Source organism: Dama dama, chromosome 20 (genome assembly GCF_033118175.1).
Source record: "Dama dama isolate Ldn47 chromosome 20, ASM3311817v1, whole genome shotgun sequence".
NCBI lineage: Eukaryota > Metazoa > Chordata > Mammalia > Artiodactyla > Cervidae > Dama > Dama dama.
The window spans coordinates 49,663,156-49,682,773 of NC_083700.1; the positions used below are offsets into that span (position 1 = coordinate 49,663,156).

The 19,618-nt window shown below is 33.9% G+C and overlaps 1 protein-coding gene across 2 annotated transcripts in view; it reads right to left on the bottom strand.

Annotated features, from left to right (window-relative positions):
* Positions 1-496: 496 nt before the first annotated feature.
* Positions 497-19,618, bottom strand: part of FNBP1L (formin binding protein 1 like) — a 114,749-nt gene continuing 95,627 nt past the window's right edge. Inside the window, exons 10-15 of one of the 2 annotated variants that reach the window (XM_061121352.1) lie at positions 12,368-12,477; positions 10,781-10,913; positions 10,290-10,384; positions 6,423-6,571; positions 4,915-5,073; positions 497-3,106 (exon numbers count right to left, since the gene is read on the bottom strand). In XM_061121352.1, coding sequence (XP_060977335.1) covers positions 3,060-3,106; positions 4,915-5,073; positions 6,423-6,571; positions 10,290-10,384; positions 10,781-10,913; positions 12,368-12,477 — 693 coding nt within the window. In that variant the 3' untranslated portion in view covers positions 497-3,059. Of the gene's footprint in view, positions 3,650-4,914; positions 5,074-6,422; positions 6,572-10,289; positions 10,385-10,780; positions 10,914-12,367; positions 12,478-19,618 lie in introns of both variants that reach the window. The other variant, XM_061121353.1, reaches the window with a different exon arrangement.

Consider the following 19,618-nt stretch of genomic DNA (forward strand, 5'->3'; position numbering starts at 1 on the left):
TTTCATTTAATTTATGTGGAACCCAACCATCAAAGAGATGACTATAACCACACTGGTGCAAATGATTTTCAACACTTGATTTGAGTATGTTGGCTATCTCCCGTGTGGTGTAATGTTCTTGATTTGATCGCTATCAACTTCAACTGGTCCAACAGACCGTGGAACTGTCCAGAGAGAAACCTCCAGCACAAAACTTCACAAACCACTTCTGATACATCTGATCAATTACAGCACCTTCTCTATACACTGCATTTTTTTTTGTATTTGAGTTTTCACCTTTCTTAAAATAACAAACATAATATGACTAAATTGTTGCTTTTTTCCTTCCATCTTCAGTATTAAAATGGCTACACAAAAACAATGCATGCTGATATGACAGTTGTTACAATACAATCTAACATAATTGTTAAACTAAGCACTGCTAGAGCCATCTTATGGGAAAAAACAAACAAACCTTTTAGACAACACAATATTTGATCCCGGGTATATGAGCTCATTGCTTTTGGTATTTTTTTTTTTTTTTCCACTTGCACTAATATGTTCTTCACAAAGAAAATCTATCCTTTACAACAAGTCTGGAGACCCTTTTCCTTTTACTCTTTCCTTAATACTGCTATAAGGATGTTATCTTTCCCTACCAAGTAGGATATGACTTCCTTGATTTTGGTTCAGATAGTAGAAGTCCTTTTCATTGTTGAGTATTCTGATAGGCGTTGTTTTCCTGATGTTTTGTTTTGTGTATGTCCCTACTTAGAAGCTTGGCATGGATCTCTAAATTTTCATCTCAACAATTACCACCCCTCATTGTTCAGGATCAACTCTGAGTTTCATTCCTTTTTAGTTTCTAGAACTTACTAGTCATAGTTTTGTATTTGCCCTTTTAAAAAAGGTTAATCTTCTGAAATTAAGACATTCTAAAATCATGAATGTGACACTAATTGTGGCCAACATTCTGTTTCCATGTTTTGAGATGCCATGAAGACACAGGCACTCACTCTGACTGATTAGGAAAGCAGAAGCAAGGGAAATGCTGACCAGCCTAAGACTAGACCAAGCTATGTAGTATAGGGACAGTTCTTATGGATGCACAGGATAAGATGGTGTAAAAAAGTCTAACACAACTATTGTAGAACAAAGATTAAAAAATACAAATTATTATTCACTGTAAAGAAAGTTAACTTTTTTTTTTCTTTAGGAAAGCTTGAGAGAAACTAAACCTAGAATATAACTTTCAAAACTGCTTTGCAAAACTTGCTGCCCAACACAAATGCTTCCATTTATGGAGTGTAGCCATCTATGTTGTATTACCTGGAGCATAGCACATTCAATAACAAAACCAATACATCTCTTTAATTCACATAGCGATAATAAGAGATAATTCTATACACCTTAATGGACCATGAAAAGATTATTTTATTCCATGAAAATATTCTCAACAGAGAACACTATCTTAAACAAAGCATTTACATTAAGAAATCAACATGTGCACAGAAAGAGTAAAAATTACTGGAAAACTAAAGATTTCTTTTGGACAATTCACATGTTCAAATTTAAGAATGATTTAAACTGTGCAAGTACAAATGTCTTCCTTATTTTAATAATCCATATACAGGTTGCACTATTCCACATGAAGGAACTTGCCTCCTACAGAAGCAAATCCTGCTTTAAGAAAAACAAACAGTAGCTTGAAAAGAACAGTTAGTCCTCACGAGAAAGCCTTAAACTTTGCCCTCTGTGGCTATTAGCCAAAAAAACACAAGCACTTCAGGCTTTGTACAGAAGACAAACAGAGCCAGATCACATTTCCTCTTCACTGCTAACCTTGAAAATAAAAATAGCACTGGATTTTAAAACTACTTTATGTAGTCTGTCAGTACTGAATAATGTCACATTATATAAATAACCCTGTAACAAGATTTAAAATCTAAAACTTCATAGTTTACTAGTCTTAAAGGTAATAAACTGTATGTCAGCTGTGTAACAGGAGCATACTTGATCTTACGATGGCATCCACTTTCACACCACTGCCACTCAGCTTTAGTATTAATATAACTGGGAGTACAATTCAAATAACACTGGGGAAAATTATTAAAGCGATCACACAGCTTCTAAAATATTGCTTGAAATCCAACAATACATAGACCATTTCACGTTTTCTTTCTTCCCTCAAAACAGTAAAGAACCAAATTAATCAATCTTCCATGTTACAAATATCCCCCCCACCCCCACCCACCTCCCTATTAAATGCCACTAAGAAATCAGTAAAGATACAAGTCATTAACAGAATCACAAATGCAAGGCAGGACAACATGAGCAATAGGGGCACTGATGACAATTATATATACAAGTATAAACATACAGAAACTCCCATTTTACAAGTAAAAGTGCACATAGATCATTACAAAGTTTCACTATATTTTATCCAGTTCAAATAAAATCATCACTTGGAAACAGACTATCATTGTACTAATTAAATGAGAACACGGTAACCCCAAATTAAAGACAATGAGGGGAGAGGTCCATAAAACTTCTCATTGAAAACACTGATTAAATAAAATGGACTCGGACATGTCTTTAGTTTGATGTGTAAATTTGAAGATGCACCGTCAAACGTGGCAGAGCACTAAAAGCCCCCCATGGAGGTTGTATGGCAGCGGCAGCAGCACTGCCAAGTTAAAGGAGGTCACACTTAGTTGACACATGAAGCCCTTTGTGGGACACTGTAGTGGTAGAGTTGGCAATCAACAGATTTAGGCACTCTAGTTTAAGGCAGCATTTGAATGGAAGCAGCTGACTTCTGACAACAGTCCTTTGTCTTGAGGCGGTGAGTATCTTCTGTGTTTATTATGCCAGGATTTCATTGCTGACTATAGGTTCTTCCCAGACTGAGGGGCTGAAGATCGATCATGTTTCAAAGAGTTCTTTCAACTGGGCTGTAGGCTAGAGCAGAGATGTTTTCTTTTTCTGATCATAAATACTTCAGGTTCACAAACTACTTCTTCATAATGCCAAAACTGGAATGTTCTGTAGTGGGGACATTATAGCAGCATACACAAATACTAGGATGGAACATTAGTGCTGGAGATGTCTGACAAAGTGATTTGCACTACAAATGTAAAACAAAACAAAGGCTTTGACAAGAACAAGGGATTATAAAGACATGCCTAAAAATCTAAACCCGATCACTCTAGACATGCAACAGGATGTTAAGCAAGCACAGAGGTGGCGCAGGCAGACACTGACAAATGGCAAGGATTCTGACAGACAATGGGTCTAAAAGCCAATTAAAACAGAGCTGGGACAGACAGTCCTGTCAGGACAGTCAAATTTAATAAGAGCTCTGCATTCTTTCCAATTTGAACATCAGTAAAACAGATGGAAAAAAAGGTTAGCCATTGTTGGCTTTTTTTCCTTTATATGAATAGCTATACATGACAAGTTTAAGTGTTGGTATTACAATGATTTTTTAAAGCAACACATGGAAATGCTAATGAAGTTAGTAAAAAATAATCATGTCTGCATGCACTCATGCAACTTGCTTCTCTCACTCTCTCTGAGCCTGACAACTCTAACACCTCCCCCCCAAAAGCAGCTGCATGTAACCTCCTTCAACATCTTGCCCATTTCCTCAGAAACCCTCTTCAGGAACCTGCAGTCCAGGAGGAAAAAGAAAAGAACAATTACTGAAGACCTTTGGTAAGACCAAAAGGGATGTCCAGTTTAAAGCGTCCATCCCAAATGTCTCTAAAATCATTTTATAGTCAGCTATTAAAAACACCAAAAAATGCTGGAACATGAGCAAAACTAAAGGCCAGTCTCTTAAGCGCCTCCTCCCTTTCCTCCCCTAGACACTAGCACTGCCTGTCTTGGCTGTGCAGTGTTTCCCACAAATGCTTATTAAAATCAGCTGGAAAAACTATCCTAAAAACTGAAAATTCAGTTAAAATGAGGAAATGCCCTCGATGATAGTACAGATATATTCCTCCAACCCAGTTAGTGAAAAAAAAGTCATTTTTTCTTTCAGGCAAAATTTGCCAGTACTTCCCCACCATGCAAGATTTCCTCTTAGTTTATTTAGAATCCACTTTCCTATGTATAATTGCTAAATGCTAGTATCACTAAAGTGACATTTCTCAAAAGACATTTCAAGATGAAAAATACAAGCATTAATTCAGAAGAAAGCTTGTACATTACTGAAAATTACTAGAAAACCTGAAAATATCCTTGGGTCTCAAAAGAAAGCCATTTTATTCACTTAAGAGCAAGACCAGGCCCATTTATTTCGCATCTCTTGATTAGCCTACTACAAAATAGATTATATGCTACATGCCCGTTTTCTTCCTTTGGGAAACCAAAATTAAGAACAGGGACAAAAACGAAAATGATTACATTCGTATTTTATCCATTAGCTAATTATTATTACTTTTTCCTAGAAACTGTAGCTACAATTTCAAACTCCTATACCAAACCACTCTTTTGGGCATTAGCAAGCATTTCAGTGCAGTTTTACTTGAGTTTACTACCATCACTGTGTTTCCTGAAGCAAAGTGTAACGGGGTAGGGAGCTTTCTACCTATGGATTCCTGCCCAGTAGATCAAATTCTATGATTTATACGGCAGAAAAACACAAATCCTTCACACAGACTTAAGCAGAACACAGAGCAAAAGGCATCAATTAAGCTTCACACCAACATCACTCAAATGGTAAAGCATCACAAGAACAGCTTCTTGTGGTAATACTCACATCTCTTAAGATCGAGCCTACGCTCAGCTCACATAGTGAACAATAAATCTTGGATGCCCTTTAAGCTTTCTTATGCATTCCCACCCATTGACTGCATTTTGATTTTGTTATCATTCTTATGTCATATGTGTTACAAAGTTGCCGATTAGTTTAGATGTAAGTTACTGCACCTTTACTGTTTTTCTCTAGAGTTACATCTATGTATGATGTGGGAACGTAGCCTTCTTCACCGTTCTGTCTCCGAGCTCTTGTCCATCCGTCACCCTTGTCCTCCTCAATAATGTACAGAACTTCACCTTCTTTCATTGCCAGAGTGCCTTCATTATGTCCTAAATGAGAGTTTTCATAGCACAACCATAATTTAAGCATAACAACAATTTTGAATAAAAGTTACAAATACAAAACAATGTGAAACCCTGCTAGATTTCAATATAATAGAACTATAAGCACACTGACTCTCATGACCAACACCTTCATGAGGCTTTGTAGTTTGCCCTACACTTTCATCTACTTATCTCGTTTGAACTGCACAATAACCCTGTGAGGCTGGCATTAACAGCAGAACCGTGAAAGATGAAGTATCTGAGCTACAACAATACTGTATGATTTGACAGGGTACACGAACTTTATTTCACTACTCTAACTCCTTCCTCAAATTTGAGTGGCAGTGCTATCTAGAAAATTCATGAAGTTTAGATCAAGAAAAGAGTAACAAGACAGTGAAAGGGCTGGAAGAAATAAGGGAAAAATATGACTGTAGAAGCAGAATGATCATAGTCATAAAGCACAAACCTCCTTTAAAACTCATCAGCCTCAGGCCTCTCTTTCTTCCCAACCCCTTAGCCATTCCCAAGCTGCTTAATAGTAACAATTTTCACAAATGAATCTTTATTTAACATATGCTAAATTCTTCCCTTCCTGTCTATATTACAAGATCTTATTTAACACAGTTTTCTCAGAGTGAGGAATAACTGAAATTACTCAATTTAAAAACCAAAATCATAGATGGGTAGGGAAGGACCTTAAATCATACACCATTTTATACCAACTTCTTTGTGAAGGTGTTACTCTGCTCCTTGGTGAAATGAAGGAAACAATTTTTCAAAGTCCAAGAAAGAGAAGGGTAAACTAAAAATGTGTGACAGGACCACACCTTCCTTCCCTCAGTTTGTTCTCCAACTACCACAGGAGAAGGATGGCACAGTCAGAAGCTACATTTTCTCCTTCTGACATTGGAAAATATGCCCGACAGACTCAGGATATGGTAGCGGCAGTCAGCTATGCCATTTGCCTTATACCAGCCACTCAATGATAACAACTTACAAGGAAGAGCATGAAGTGGTATCTACCAGCCTTCCACTTTCTGGGTTGAGCTTTATGCTCAAGCAGCTTCAGCTCTGATGAGTACATTAGTAAGGTCTCTTTGGGAAATTCTGTTATCAGCCAAAGTTGATAATTAAACAATAGTCTTTATTAGGATACTGGTAACATAGGCAATTTTCTTTCAATGTCACGTATAGAAGGAACATCTCTGTATTTGTAATGTAGTTAATATTCACACTAATGAGCCTGGATAATTTTCTAGCAATTGTATTTAGCTATAAGGACATGGATTCAGTACACATGTAGGCTTTAAGGAACCAATTTTATCAAATACAATGCATTAAGAAAATCATACCATCAAAAGGGTAGATAGCTTTGCAGTGTCCAATAGCAGGCAAGGGATCATCATCTTCAAACTCATCATCAAACTCACTGTGGTGGCCATGCTGTTGGGGTGGTCCACGAACTTCTTGGTTTGCATCATCGGTGTAACTTCCCTCAGGACTATAAAACAAAATTATCTCTCATCAAGTATCACAAAGATGGGAACTTTTTATATTACCTACAAACTGATCTCCACAAGATCAATTCAGAGAATCAAAAATCAAAGACACGGTTCCCAATTAAGCCTTTATTTTCTTAAATGTTGAAATGTGTGTGTGTGCATGGCTTCTAATTCAAAATGCTTCTTGCTGGATTTCCTGAAATTAAAAAAATTAAAGATAATAATGTTCTAGGCACATAACATGTACTTAGTAAATATCTCTCATTATCACTGGGCCCAGAGATAAAATGGAAAAATGTCATGAAGAGTTGGATTTTATCATCTCAGATTCAAGAGGGATGAAGGAATTTACCCACTGTTTTTGCCAAGAAAACTAAAATTTCTTAGAGGATCCACCCAGACCAATGTTCAGTTCACAGGCTTCAGGTAGAGTTGCTCTGCCCTGGTTCCAGAGGATCCATCTTAACAGAGAACGTGCATGACCAGAGTGAATAGCTCACACGAGGGCATGTAACTAAGATATAAGAGATGAACAGACTGTTGTTTGGGATTATTGAAAGAGAAATTCCCTTCCTTTTCCACTGGACCCGAACCTGGAGAAATATGAGCTTACAGTTTTAGAAGATCACCATACAGAGGACTGTACAAAAAAGATCTTCATGACGCAGATGATCACGGTGGTGTGATCACTCACCTAGAGCCAGATATCCTAGAATGTGAAGTCAAGTGGGCCTTAGGAAACATCACTATGAACAAAGCTAGTGGAGGTGATGGAATTCCAGTTGAGCTATTTCAAATCCTAAAAGATGATGCTGTGAAAGTGCTGCACTCAATATGTCAGCAAATTTGGAAAACTCAGCAGTGGCCACAGGACTGGAAAAGGTCAGTTTTCATTCCAATCCCAAAGAAAGGCAATGCCAAAGAATGCTCAAACTACCGCACAATTGCACTCATCTCACACACTAGTAAAGTAATGCTCAAAATTCTCCAAGCCAGGCTTCAGCAGTACGTGAAGCGTGAACTTCCAGATGTTCAAGCTGGATTTAGAAAAGGCAGAGAAATCAGATTCAAATCGCCAACATCTGTTGAATCATCGAGAAAGCAAGAGAGTTCCAGAAAAACATGTATTTCTGCTTTATTGACTATGCCAAAACCTTTAACTGTGTGGATCACAATAAACTACGGAAACTTCTGAAAGAGATGGGAATACCAGACCACCTGACCTGCCTCTTGAGAAACCTGTATGCAGGTCAGGAAGCAACAGTTAGAACTGGACATGGAACAACACACTGGTTCCAAATAGGAAAAGGAGTACATCAAGGCTGTATATTGTCACCCTGCTTATTTAACTTATATGCAGAGTGCATCATGAGAAACGGTGGGTTGGAAGAAACAAAAGCTGGAATCAAGACTGCCGGGAGAAATATAAATAACCTCAGATATGCAGATGACACCACTCTTATGGCAGAAAGTGAAGAGGAACTAAAAAGCCTCTTGAAGAAAGTGAAAGAGGAGAGTGAAAACGTTGGCTTAAAGCTCAACATTCAGAAAACTAAGATCATGGCATCTGGTCCCATCACTTCATGGGAAATAGATGGGGAAACAGTGGCTGACTTTATTTTGGGGGGCTCCAAAATCAATGCAGATGGTGACTGCAGCCATGAAATTAAAAGACGCTTACTCCTTGGAAGCAAAGTTATGACCAACCTAGAGAGCATACTAAAAAGCAGAGACATTATTTTGTCAAAAAAGGTCCATCTAGTCAAGGCTATGGTTTTTCTAGTAGTCATGTACAGATGTGAAAGTTGGACTATAAAGAAAGCTGAGCACCAAAAAATTGATGCTTCTGAACTGTGGTGTTAGAGAAGACTTTTGAGAGTCCCTTGGACTGCAAGGAGATCCAACCAGTCCATCCTAAAGGAGATCAGTTCTGAGTGTTCATTGGAAGGACTGATGTTGAAGCTGAAACTCCAATACTTTGGCCACCTCATGCGAAGAGTTGACTCATTGGAAAAGACCCTGATGCTGGGAAAGATTGAAAGCAGAAGGAAAAGGGGACGACAGAGGATGAAATGGTTGGATGGCATCATCGACTCAATGGACATGAGTTTGGGTAAACTCTGGGAGTTGGTGGACAGGGAGGCCTGACGTGCTGCAGTTCATGGGGTTGCAAAGAGTTGGACACGACTGAACGACTGAACTGAACTGACATAGAGCCTTAAAATGAAGTTAACACAGTGGAAGGCAGAACTGTGAAGTGGAAATGGAAAACTGAAGATATCATCTGAATTCCTAGATGAAGCTCTCCCTAAAGTTAATCAATAAAATCCCTTTTCTGTTTAAGTCAGTATGGGTAGAGGATTCATCCTGTCACTGAAAATCAAAAGACTCCTAGGAAAATTGATTTCCAGTTAATCACATTAACAGAAAGTTAGTAACTAAGAAAATCCAAAAGAGCAGGCAATTCAAAGACACTTTTTTGATAAATTTTTACTTCAAAAGAGAAAAATGTTAATTTTGCCAAAGAATCAGATGACTGAGATTTTAATAATGGTAAAATTTGCCTGATTAGATTTTGCAGTATTTCCACTATGTCTGGAAGCTAAATTCTTAATAACACAAACCAGAGAGATTAGATTCTTTTAATCTAGGTTTTACCTAAACAAAAACCCATTATCGCTCAAGGAAATGTACTCTTTCAAAAAGTGATAATGGAAAGGAAGAGGAATTAACATCTACTACCAGGTATTTTACTGTTAGGTGCTTTGTGTACATTATTTCATTCATTACTAATAACCCTGAATGACAGGTATTTTAATCTTTATTTTATATTTTAGGAAACTGAGACTCAGCACTAAAAATGAATTTGCTAAATGTGAAGGGAAGGGATAAATCAGGATCTTAGAATTAACACACACACAATATAATAACTACTAATATATAAGATAGATAACCAACAAGGATCTACTGTATAGCATAGGCAACTCTACTCAATATTCTGTGATAACATATATGAGAAAAGAATTTGAAAATGAATATACATATAACTGAATCACTTTATTGTACATCTGAAACTAACACCATAAATCAACTATAAGCCAATAAAAATTTTTTAAAAAATCAATTTCCTCAAATTACAATGTAATTAGGTATAAACCAATTATTGATACTAGATCTCTCAAATTCTTCTGAGTCCAAATTTGTTGGATTTTATTATAACGGGGTGGGGTGGTGGGGTGGAAATATTACCCAAAGGGAGAAAATGTCACAAATGGTCTGAAAACATGGAAACTTAGTAAAATGTCTTTTGGAAGCTCTGATCCAATCTAGCAATATGCACTTTTTTTCTTTACAAAACTTTGAGTAGTTTGACAGTTAAATTTTTCTTTGGTGTAAGCTACCCAACTCCATCTAAACTTTCAGGCAATCTTCCTAGGTCTGAGGAGACCATGCCTCCAGACTACAGCTCCCAGAATTTTCCAAGTTCCTATCTCTGTTTTTAGATGCGTTACAAACTAGAAATGAGTAGCAAAATAACATCTCATAATTCACCTGTAGCTAACGTAAAGAAAAGAAAATTATTTAGGTTCAAAGACTGAGTTATTAAAAGCCAAACTTATCAAATTAGGAAAAAAGAGAATTGTCCAAAATTTAGGACAAAAGAGAAAAGTCTGGGGGTGGGGGGAGAAAAAATACAAATAAAATGCAAAAAATAACCTTTCTCGTCCCTGTGTTACAAGATGATTTATGTCACTGCTATGTCTTCTGTCTCCTCTTCCACCTGTTTTGCCTTCAACTTCAGAAAGCCAAGCCTTAGAGGGGAAAAACAAGTAAAACCGAGCTCAGTAAATATATTTTAAAGCTCATAAGATATTCTACATTGAAAATGTGATTTGAGCCTTTATTATTTATTATCTAATTCTTAGAGAAGGGAAATCTTTATTTCAATTTGGTCAGTGATCAGTGTTACAGCTGATTAAAAATAGTATAAATATTTAGTTCCACATAAAGTTTTAAATAAGAAAAAAACTTCAATGAGAGGCTAATTCTAAAGATGATACCTTATTTTTACATCATAATGATGCCTTACTTTTAGATTATAAATGCTACAAGAAAATATTTGAGGATAATTCTAGCAAGAACCAATCTATCATAATGAAGTTATTAAAATGAACTTATCTTTGAAAACTGCTAAACAACAAATTTACCTCATTCTTGTGGATTTCCATTCGCAGGCGGTCAATATTATTCATGGTCTCTGCTAATTTAGGCTGCAAGCTCCCTGGGTCCCCCATTTGTGGATTCTTCTCATATACATCTTTCATTTTGTTAAGTGCTTCTCTGAAAATGAGAAGGAAGCCACAAAATTAAACATTCACTTCACATGTTTCCAGGTAAAAGAGTTTCATTTGATTCTGGGGACTCGCATGCAGCCTAATCTTAAGAGTCCTAGTTCTTTAACTTTAATCAAACATTACCTGATTAAAGATAATCTGCACAAAGTTGATCATGTATATACTGAATATTAGTAATTTATAGAGACAGTCTTTTAAAACATTTAGAATGTTTTTAAAAAAAGATTTCATGTCTCATTTCTTGCTTCCTAAATGAGATTATATAGATTTAATCAAGGGCTGGAAGAATATTTCCCAATATTCTTAAACTCATCATGTCCCAAATCAAAGTCACTACATCCCCCCATCCAGACACATTATTCCACTGGTGTTCCTTATCTTACTTCACAGCGTCGTCATCCTCCCAACTCATCTATACCACCTCTCTCTAAATTCACATCATTCATCCTCTTCACTTCTCCAATCTTACCACTGTAGATTATGCCTCAATTAGCTCTCCTGGACTCTTAACATCTGACATTACTAACATCCTCTAATACTCTTTTCTTCCTTGATTTCCTGGAGGTAGTGCTTGCTTCGGCAGCACATATACTAAAATTGGAACGATTTCTTGGAGGTAAATTTTCTTTTTCCTTCCTTTCACCTTTATCTCATTTCCCTCACTGGCTTCTTCCTTTTTTCTGTTCATTCTTAAGTGTATTTCATAAAATGACAGATTTCTTCTCGTCTCATCTTACAGTCCTTCTTTTTAAAGATGATCTCATTGCTTTGTTTTTTCCAGTTTCACTGAGACATAATTGACTACTTTAATATCACCTATCTTCAGATGATTCTCAAATATGAATTCTTCAATCACTCATGTTAGAGTTTAAGCTTCAATTTTATCTTCAGTGTAATACCAGATATAAGTTACCAATCACTGTAATAACCCTTTATTCATCATATATAAATTTCTATATTCACTAAAGTAAAACTGAACTAAAAGAAACGCTTTATGAAGTTGAAAAAAAATTAAAGCTATGAGTAAATGAATCTGCAGTTGTGAGTAATCAAACACTGTTTTCTAACATTTCTGCTGCAAACAAAGTAATTTCAGCCTCAGATTTCTATTGAGCTCCATTTACATACCAAAGCAAAACAAGTTATCAAAGTATATACCCTTGATAATAAATCAAAACTATCTTGAAATTTTATGGAAGACATAAACATACACAATTAGCATCCAATAAGTAATCTGAACCTAAGAAATTCTCTAACATTTCAGTTTAAAAATATGACAGAGCAATCACACAATTTTCCAAAATTTAGGAGTGTGTTTTTCCCTGAAAAGATATTTCAATTAGGATGTATAATTTTTAAGCCTTTTATACCGCACATTTAAACATATCATTCATATTAGACTCTGAAAGGAATAATAGAGAGGACTTAATGGGAAAATACTTTTGATCTGATTCTTTTTGTAGTTCTCTGTTAAGCTCATCAATGCGCTGCTGTAGTTTTTTACGTCTCTGTTCTGGTGGCAGATGACTGAAATCTTCTAGTGCTGGGCCCTGAAAAGAGAATCTAAATCATTATAAAAAATATTTTCATGAAATTTTATTTCTAAAATATACCTAAAGAAATTTTAATTTTAATTTCAAATTAGCCCAACGACTCCTTTTAAGAAAAAGAAATCTACATATGTATGTACATGTATGTTAATTAAAATAATCGTACTGAAGAAAGAGTTCAGATTCCAGTCACTTTATAAAATCATGAAATAGAATAGGCAAAAATATCACCAGATACAGGTAACTGGTTATTACCAGTATAACATTATATTCAGGTCTTGGCAGAGTTAAATAGAGATGAACCTTCTTACAGCAACAACAACGAAATGGAAACACATAACATTTCTCACCTATACAAAATATTTTATATATAACATATTATACCACATTCCCAAATCAAATCTATTGCCATGACAGTAAGGATATAACAAATGTTCAGACTGTAAATATTAAAAGTTTTTATAACTGAGTCCATTAAGTAACTTACCTCATAAAGGCAAACTAACTAATGAAAAATATTTTAATGTTACACAGTCTTTGAGTGATTACACTTATTAAACCATTCATTAGGACCAAAACATACTTGATCAATAAAAAATAAAGGTAGAACTATCCACTGTGTGAAATGTAAGTCAAAATTATATTCCAATAAGGGATTTATTTTCAATTATCCCTCTGTACAACCATACCTCAGTTCTTGAAATAGAGATATAATCCAAAGAAAGACAAAATCCTTATTTAGGAAGGATCCTCAATGTCTGAAAATTTTTAATGTTTTTATATTCAAGAAAACTACATCATTTAAGAAAACATTCTAGTACTTAGATGTAATTTGTGATTCAAATGATGTCTTTCTCCTCTTAAATGTTAATCATGTCATTGTTACCTTAGGTATCTTCTTAGAGATGACACAACTACATCCAATGTTAGCAACTATTGATTCTGTTTAATATGAGCCCATATTTATGTAAGATTTTACATACTCAAAAATTGATGACAGCTATTACTCTTCATTTTTATTTTAAAAATGGGGATTTTAAGAACATATAAGTTCAATTTTTTAAGTGTTGCTGAAATAAGCTCCCACAACAAATGCATCCTTGCTCTTTGAGCCATTTATGCCTATAACATAGTTAAATAGCTTTATTTCATCATCTGTGTTTCTCTCACTTTTAAAAAATAAAACTCGCTTTTCAGATAATACATGATCAAATATAACATTTAATTCATAACAAAATTTTCTGCAAATGACCTGAACATTACAGATATTCAATAAGCCTGCCTTGAAAAAAAGAGGACATCTTTCCTAAGTGACTTTTGTTTTTTAATCTATCAGTCACCAGAAATAAAAATCCGTCAATCACAAAAAATCTGATGTAAATAAACAAATGGCAAAATTTCCTACAAAGTGCCTTTAAATTTAGGGGTCAATTACAAATATAAGTTGTCAGACTTAATCTAATCTGGGGTACAAGTACAATAGTTTGAAAACTATTATATTGTGCCAAAGATAAAAATATAAAGAAATGAAAAGTTATATTTTAATATGGTTTTGTTGGCAGTATTGTAATAAATTCACAATTACTTTAGAAGTAAATCTTCCAGATTTCTTTTCACTTATCTGTAATGAAACTGTTCTCAAATTTATTAACAATAGCTAGGCACTTGAATCTCTAATATCCCATTTTGACATTGTAACATATTCCTTTATAGAATATGAGAACTAAACTCACTCTATTTCCTATGGCTGTAAAGAAGACTCTGAGACATTAAAAAACCTCTTCTACTACATGGTAATTCATAAAAGGTCAAACTGCAATAGTCTGAAAAAGACTGGTATGTTTTCCAAAAATGAGAAACTATGTAAACACCCAATAATTTTTATGTTAGGTCTTCACAATGCAGTTTCATTAATTTGTTTGAAACATATGTATAAAGGAATAATACACATGCACGCATACACACACACACACACACACACGATATTTAGGTTATTTGCACTTTTATCCCCATTCAAGTAGTAGAGAGAAAGCACTGACTAATGAAACTAGCAGGAAATCTTTCTTACTGTTTGGAAAATCTAATGATTTTTGTGATAAACTACAAATCAAACTTACATGATCTTTCTTTTTATAGAGTTAAGAAAAATCATTTTTAATTTTCCTTTTGTAAAAACATAAACTTTTGTTCCACCATGTAACTTTTAAAATGATGTTTAATTTTTTCTCTGTAACATGAAAAGACTCCACCCAATAACATTTAGGAGCTTAATGAGTTACAGTTAACCACATTATTACTAAATTTTATGACATCAGAGGTACTGCCATGTGTTGGACTATGGATTATAGAAAGAAAAGACACACAAAGTAACATGTGGGGATGTACCTTACCACTTTGCTTTAAATTAAACAAAACAATGTTTTGTGATTATTTAATACTGGCACAGTATACAGATCAGCACATAAGGCTTACCATCTTCACCGACCACTGAATAGTTCAATGGAAAACAGAAAGAAATGGTATATTATTCACATGAAACCATAATACAGAAGATGCAATAACTTATACTGTTTTTTTTTTTTTACGATATTAAAATATATCATGTACACTTCACAATCCAAACAATTATGCCAGAAAAACAACTGTAACCACATTTGGGGGAAAAGTAAATTACTTGCAAAAAAAAATATACACTGATGATAATGGGCAGATATTTTCTAAGTGCAACTAAAACTCAAAAGTAAATAGTAATGATTTTATCAGTAATCATGTATTTTCTTCTTTAAGAGAACTTTTACATAAGTGGATTTCACATATACAGCTCTCTATTCTCAAAATCCTAATGCTCAAAAAGTTGAACATAAAGATCTAATATTAGCCACTTAAAATAAATATTATATGTAGTACTAAAGAATGGAATACTCTTCCCAATGCATTAAAGATCATTATCTGAATTTTTATAATTTAAAACATTGTTTTGAACTTGAGTATGTCACAAGTAGGTAAGGGTAACATTTCTACTTTAGTTTTAAGAGTCTATTTTTAATGTACAGACACATTAAAAAACACACTATTATCAAAATAGTAATGAGTCACCTAGATTCATGTTTCCCATACATATTTGCTAATAGATAACAATATATGGGTTGAATTTTACTTTGAAGATATAGCTTCTCTTTTTCAGTTTTCATTCTGAAATCCATACACTTGAAAAGCAACACTAAAAATATATGTTTTATTTTTAGAAAACTGGTTAAAATTTATTCTTTCTGAAAATGTGACATAGCAGAGTCCTCTCATATTATGAATATATAAATATATATATATATGCACTTATGTATGTATCATCCATGTTCTGTGGGTTCCCAGGGTTCTGCAACCGGCATTGCATCTGTCAAGCATCCCAACTAAACACACATGTACACAGGCATACGTGTGTGCGCACACCCACATACTCACACACACCGTGACTCATAATACCCAGGAGAACTTACAAAGTTTATCTTCACATTCATTGCATTTGTTTAGCAGTTTCTAAAATTTCTGTTTGTCCCTGTTTACTAAGTCAAGGTGTTTTAGAGAATATGGAGGACATCAGGTAGAATTTCACATAAAAATACAGATTTTAATAAATAGCTGAGAAAAATATCTACCCCTTATCGCTGATGAACTGGCCATATATATTAATGGTTACAATGATAAGAAAAGATGACATATGCTATCCATTATCTTTCCAAATTAAGCTTAACATTCTTTAGACTGTCAGTAGTTTCAGGGAACAAAAACCACAACTTACTTTGCTATGACAAAATTCCTGTTAAGAAGATTAGAGTTTTAGATTTTTATAAGATATTTATGATCTTCTATAAATATTATTAAAACAAAATCATATCAACAAGAAACAAAATAGGTAAATTATTTGAATTTATCTTTTATGATAATCTCAAGCAGCTAAATTTCTAAGTGATACAAATTATTTTTCCAGTTTCTTTATTAATACAATTTACAGAAAAGAGTAATATAGTTAAAACTGAAATATTAAATGTTTCAGTTTTTAGCTAACTTAGTTTTACTATTAATTAGAAAATAAATTCACAGTTCTTTAGATTTGGGGATATAAAAACTCAAGTTCTTCATAAATATTAGAAATACATTTTGTCTTTTTAAAAGCAATTCATGTTCAATAGAGAAATACTATACTGAAAATTTCACATACCTCCTATATCTTAAAAATTATACAAGGGAGCTAAAAAGGAAATCAGGCAATTCAAATTATTACGTGTATTTAACTTTAAGGTAGGAAAATCCTGAGAACAGTATTCTGGATAATAAAAGTTTACAAAAATGACTCTATAAGCCTATAAAATCATGAATAATTTAGACAGTAAACATGGACTTACTAAATGGACTCACTACTGCTAGATAAATATATATATACTAAAAAAAAGGAGCACCCAGTAAGCACCAATGAAGTAGTTAGAATAAAAATTATTCATTTCTATAGCTTTTGAGTGTGCACTAAATATCTATTTAAGGTTAGATCTTGATGTCACAGAAGGAAATTATAGATCCTCATCCCTCAGAAAAAGTCTACCAGTACCACCATCAAATTAAAAAACAATGGTCCAATATAACATTTCTCATGTCCTTAAAGATAATGGAAACTGTAGGTTTTCTTAGAAAGAAATTATAAATTTTTATAAAAGCCAAAAGCAGATATTTAGGAAAAACGATGAAACAAATATAGCTCAAAACAAGAGTTTCTGATTTGAATGGTAGAACTCATCAGCTTTAATAAACCATAATTCTTTTTCAGTTTTATGGACTTATATGTAAATTCACATAAAAACACATAAATGGTTTGTTAAAGCATATCTTCTTCCTTTTCTATATTGAGAAAATTCTTAAGTGGAAAGAAAACACAATTTTGAAACAGTATCTATTAAACTACCAAATATCAGTCAAAGCAGAAAGCAAGGCCAAGGTAATGAACTTTGCTTCCTGCTGTATTCTCCATTCTCCAGCTGGTTTGTCTATCATATCTTCTATCTTGCATACTGTTTTTTTCTTTGGCATGATAACTAATAATAAGCGCAACCATTGTGGCCTATCTGGAATTAGCCTCCCTATCCTGACAAATGTCCTAGTATTTAAAGCTGAAGCAATATGTGGAAATATAATAAATAATGACCACACAGACACTTTTAAGTTCAACAGTTATAAAATTCTACCTATGAATTTATTCAGTAACAATTCTACCTATGAATTTATTCAGTAACAATAAAGATGTCACTTATTTAAGCTTCTTTCTCCAGGGCTCACAGTTCTAACTAACTAAACTTTTTTCACAGCATTGTAAGCACTTCATATCCCTAAGACCATGCTGTGCAGGGTACTGTAACTGGCCCTGGGAGACTAGATATGCAGGATACCTGAGACATTCCAAAAATATGGCTCCTAGAAATTACAAGTAGTAATTGCAATTTTTGATTACCATTGATTTCTGCAAAAGCATAATATTTAATGAAGTCTAAGTCATCACAAAGAAGAAAGATGGGAATTAATTCTACTCTCATAATTCAGGCAACAAAAATCCCAAATATGATTTCTTAAAGTCTTTTAAACAAGTGATAAGAGCTTTTAAAACTGATTACAGGCACCTGTAGTGCCTACAAGCATAACACAGACTCATTCACAGGGAGTTTCAAAATGTCATGAATTAACCCATAATAACATTCATACACAGAATTAGGAAAGGTAATGCAAAGAAGTTCAGGTCATTACCAGAATAAAAAAGGAAGTCCCAAAAAGAATGTAATACACTGGGACATTTCTGCTGCATTGTTAACACCAATTAGCTTGTCATAATAGTAAATAAAAGTAAATAATAATATAATATTGCCCTATAAGATATGTATCTTGTTCTACATGTGGCCAGAAGAGAAACCCAACTAAAGCAATTTAAAGATAGATAGGGTTACCAAAGAGTGAGAAACATACAGGCTAGACAGAGAAGGAAAAAGAAAGGGGAGAAAGGCAGAGAGGAAGGGAGTAGCATCAGGGGGAGGGGAAGGAGAGGGACTGAAAGTAAAAGTGAGTCCGAGAGTGAGTGCAATGCTGTTAACAACTAGACTTCTTATGACACTAACAAACTCCCAACTATCAAAGTTCTCATCTGTGGGTTATCACACCTAAAATTTTTATATGTCTAAACAAATGCTCATACAAATCTCCTAAATTAATCTAAATCACGAGCTATGAATATTACAACCATGCCCTTCAAATCAGATCTTAAACAATCTTAAACAACAGAAATTAGTCTAAAACATAATGAATTAACACTAATTTATCAGTAGTATTTAACAGTTGTTGCTAAGAAACAGTTTAGTATTTGCTTTCCACTATCCTAAAATTTTTCATTTGCAGAGTATCTTTGTGTTAGTCTTTCAGTCGTGTCTGACTCTTTGCAACTCCATGGACTGTATCCACCAGGCTCCTCCATCCATGGGATTTTCCAGGCAAGAATACTGGAGTGGGTTGCCATTTCCTTCTCCAAGAGAGTTTTAGTTACAAGTAAATGAAAAAGGCTCGCTTATGGGGAAATAAATGAAAATTTTGGTAAAAAGATACTTTTTTTTTTTTTTAGTTTAAGAAAACAAATTCCATGAATCCATTACTCAATAAAATCTAGTATTTTTATAGGCTTTATAACTTATACAATATACTTTGTAATATATTATTTTAATTTGATCTATAATCTTGATTATTTAACATGCCTGTCTTTGATTTTTTTAATTTAACTATTGGCAATTGTGTTTTATGTTTCTGAAAGTAGGGCAATTAAAATTAAAATAGAATTTTATTTTTTTTTTTGCCAACAAAATAATACTTTATAAAATTCACAGAAGTCATCATTAGTGACAGATTATTACATGAATAATTTCAGTGACAAATTACTGAAAGTCTTAAAAATGTAAATACATTACAAGACAATGGTGGACATATGACTTCACATAAACAAAAAGAAAAAAAATAGCTAATATGATTGTACCCAGCACCCTCTTTATAATACCATTCTTTTATGGTTGAGCATTTCAAATGTTATAAAGAGGAGTTGTTTTTAACTTGAGGGCAGCTATAC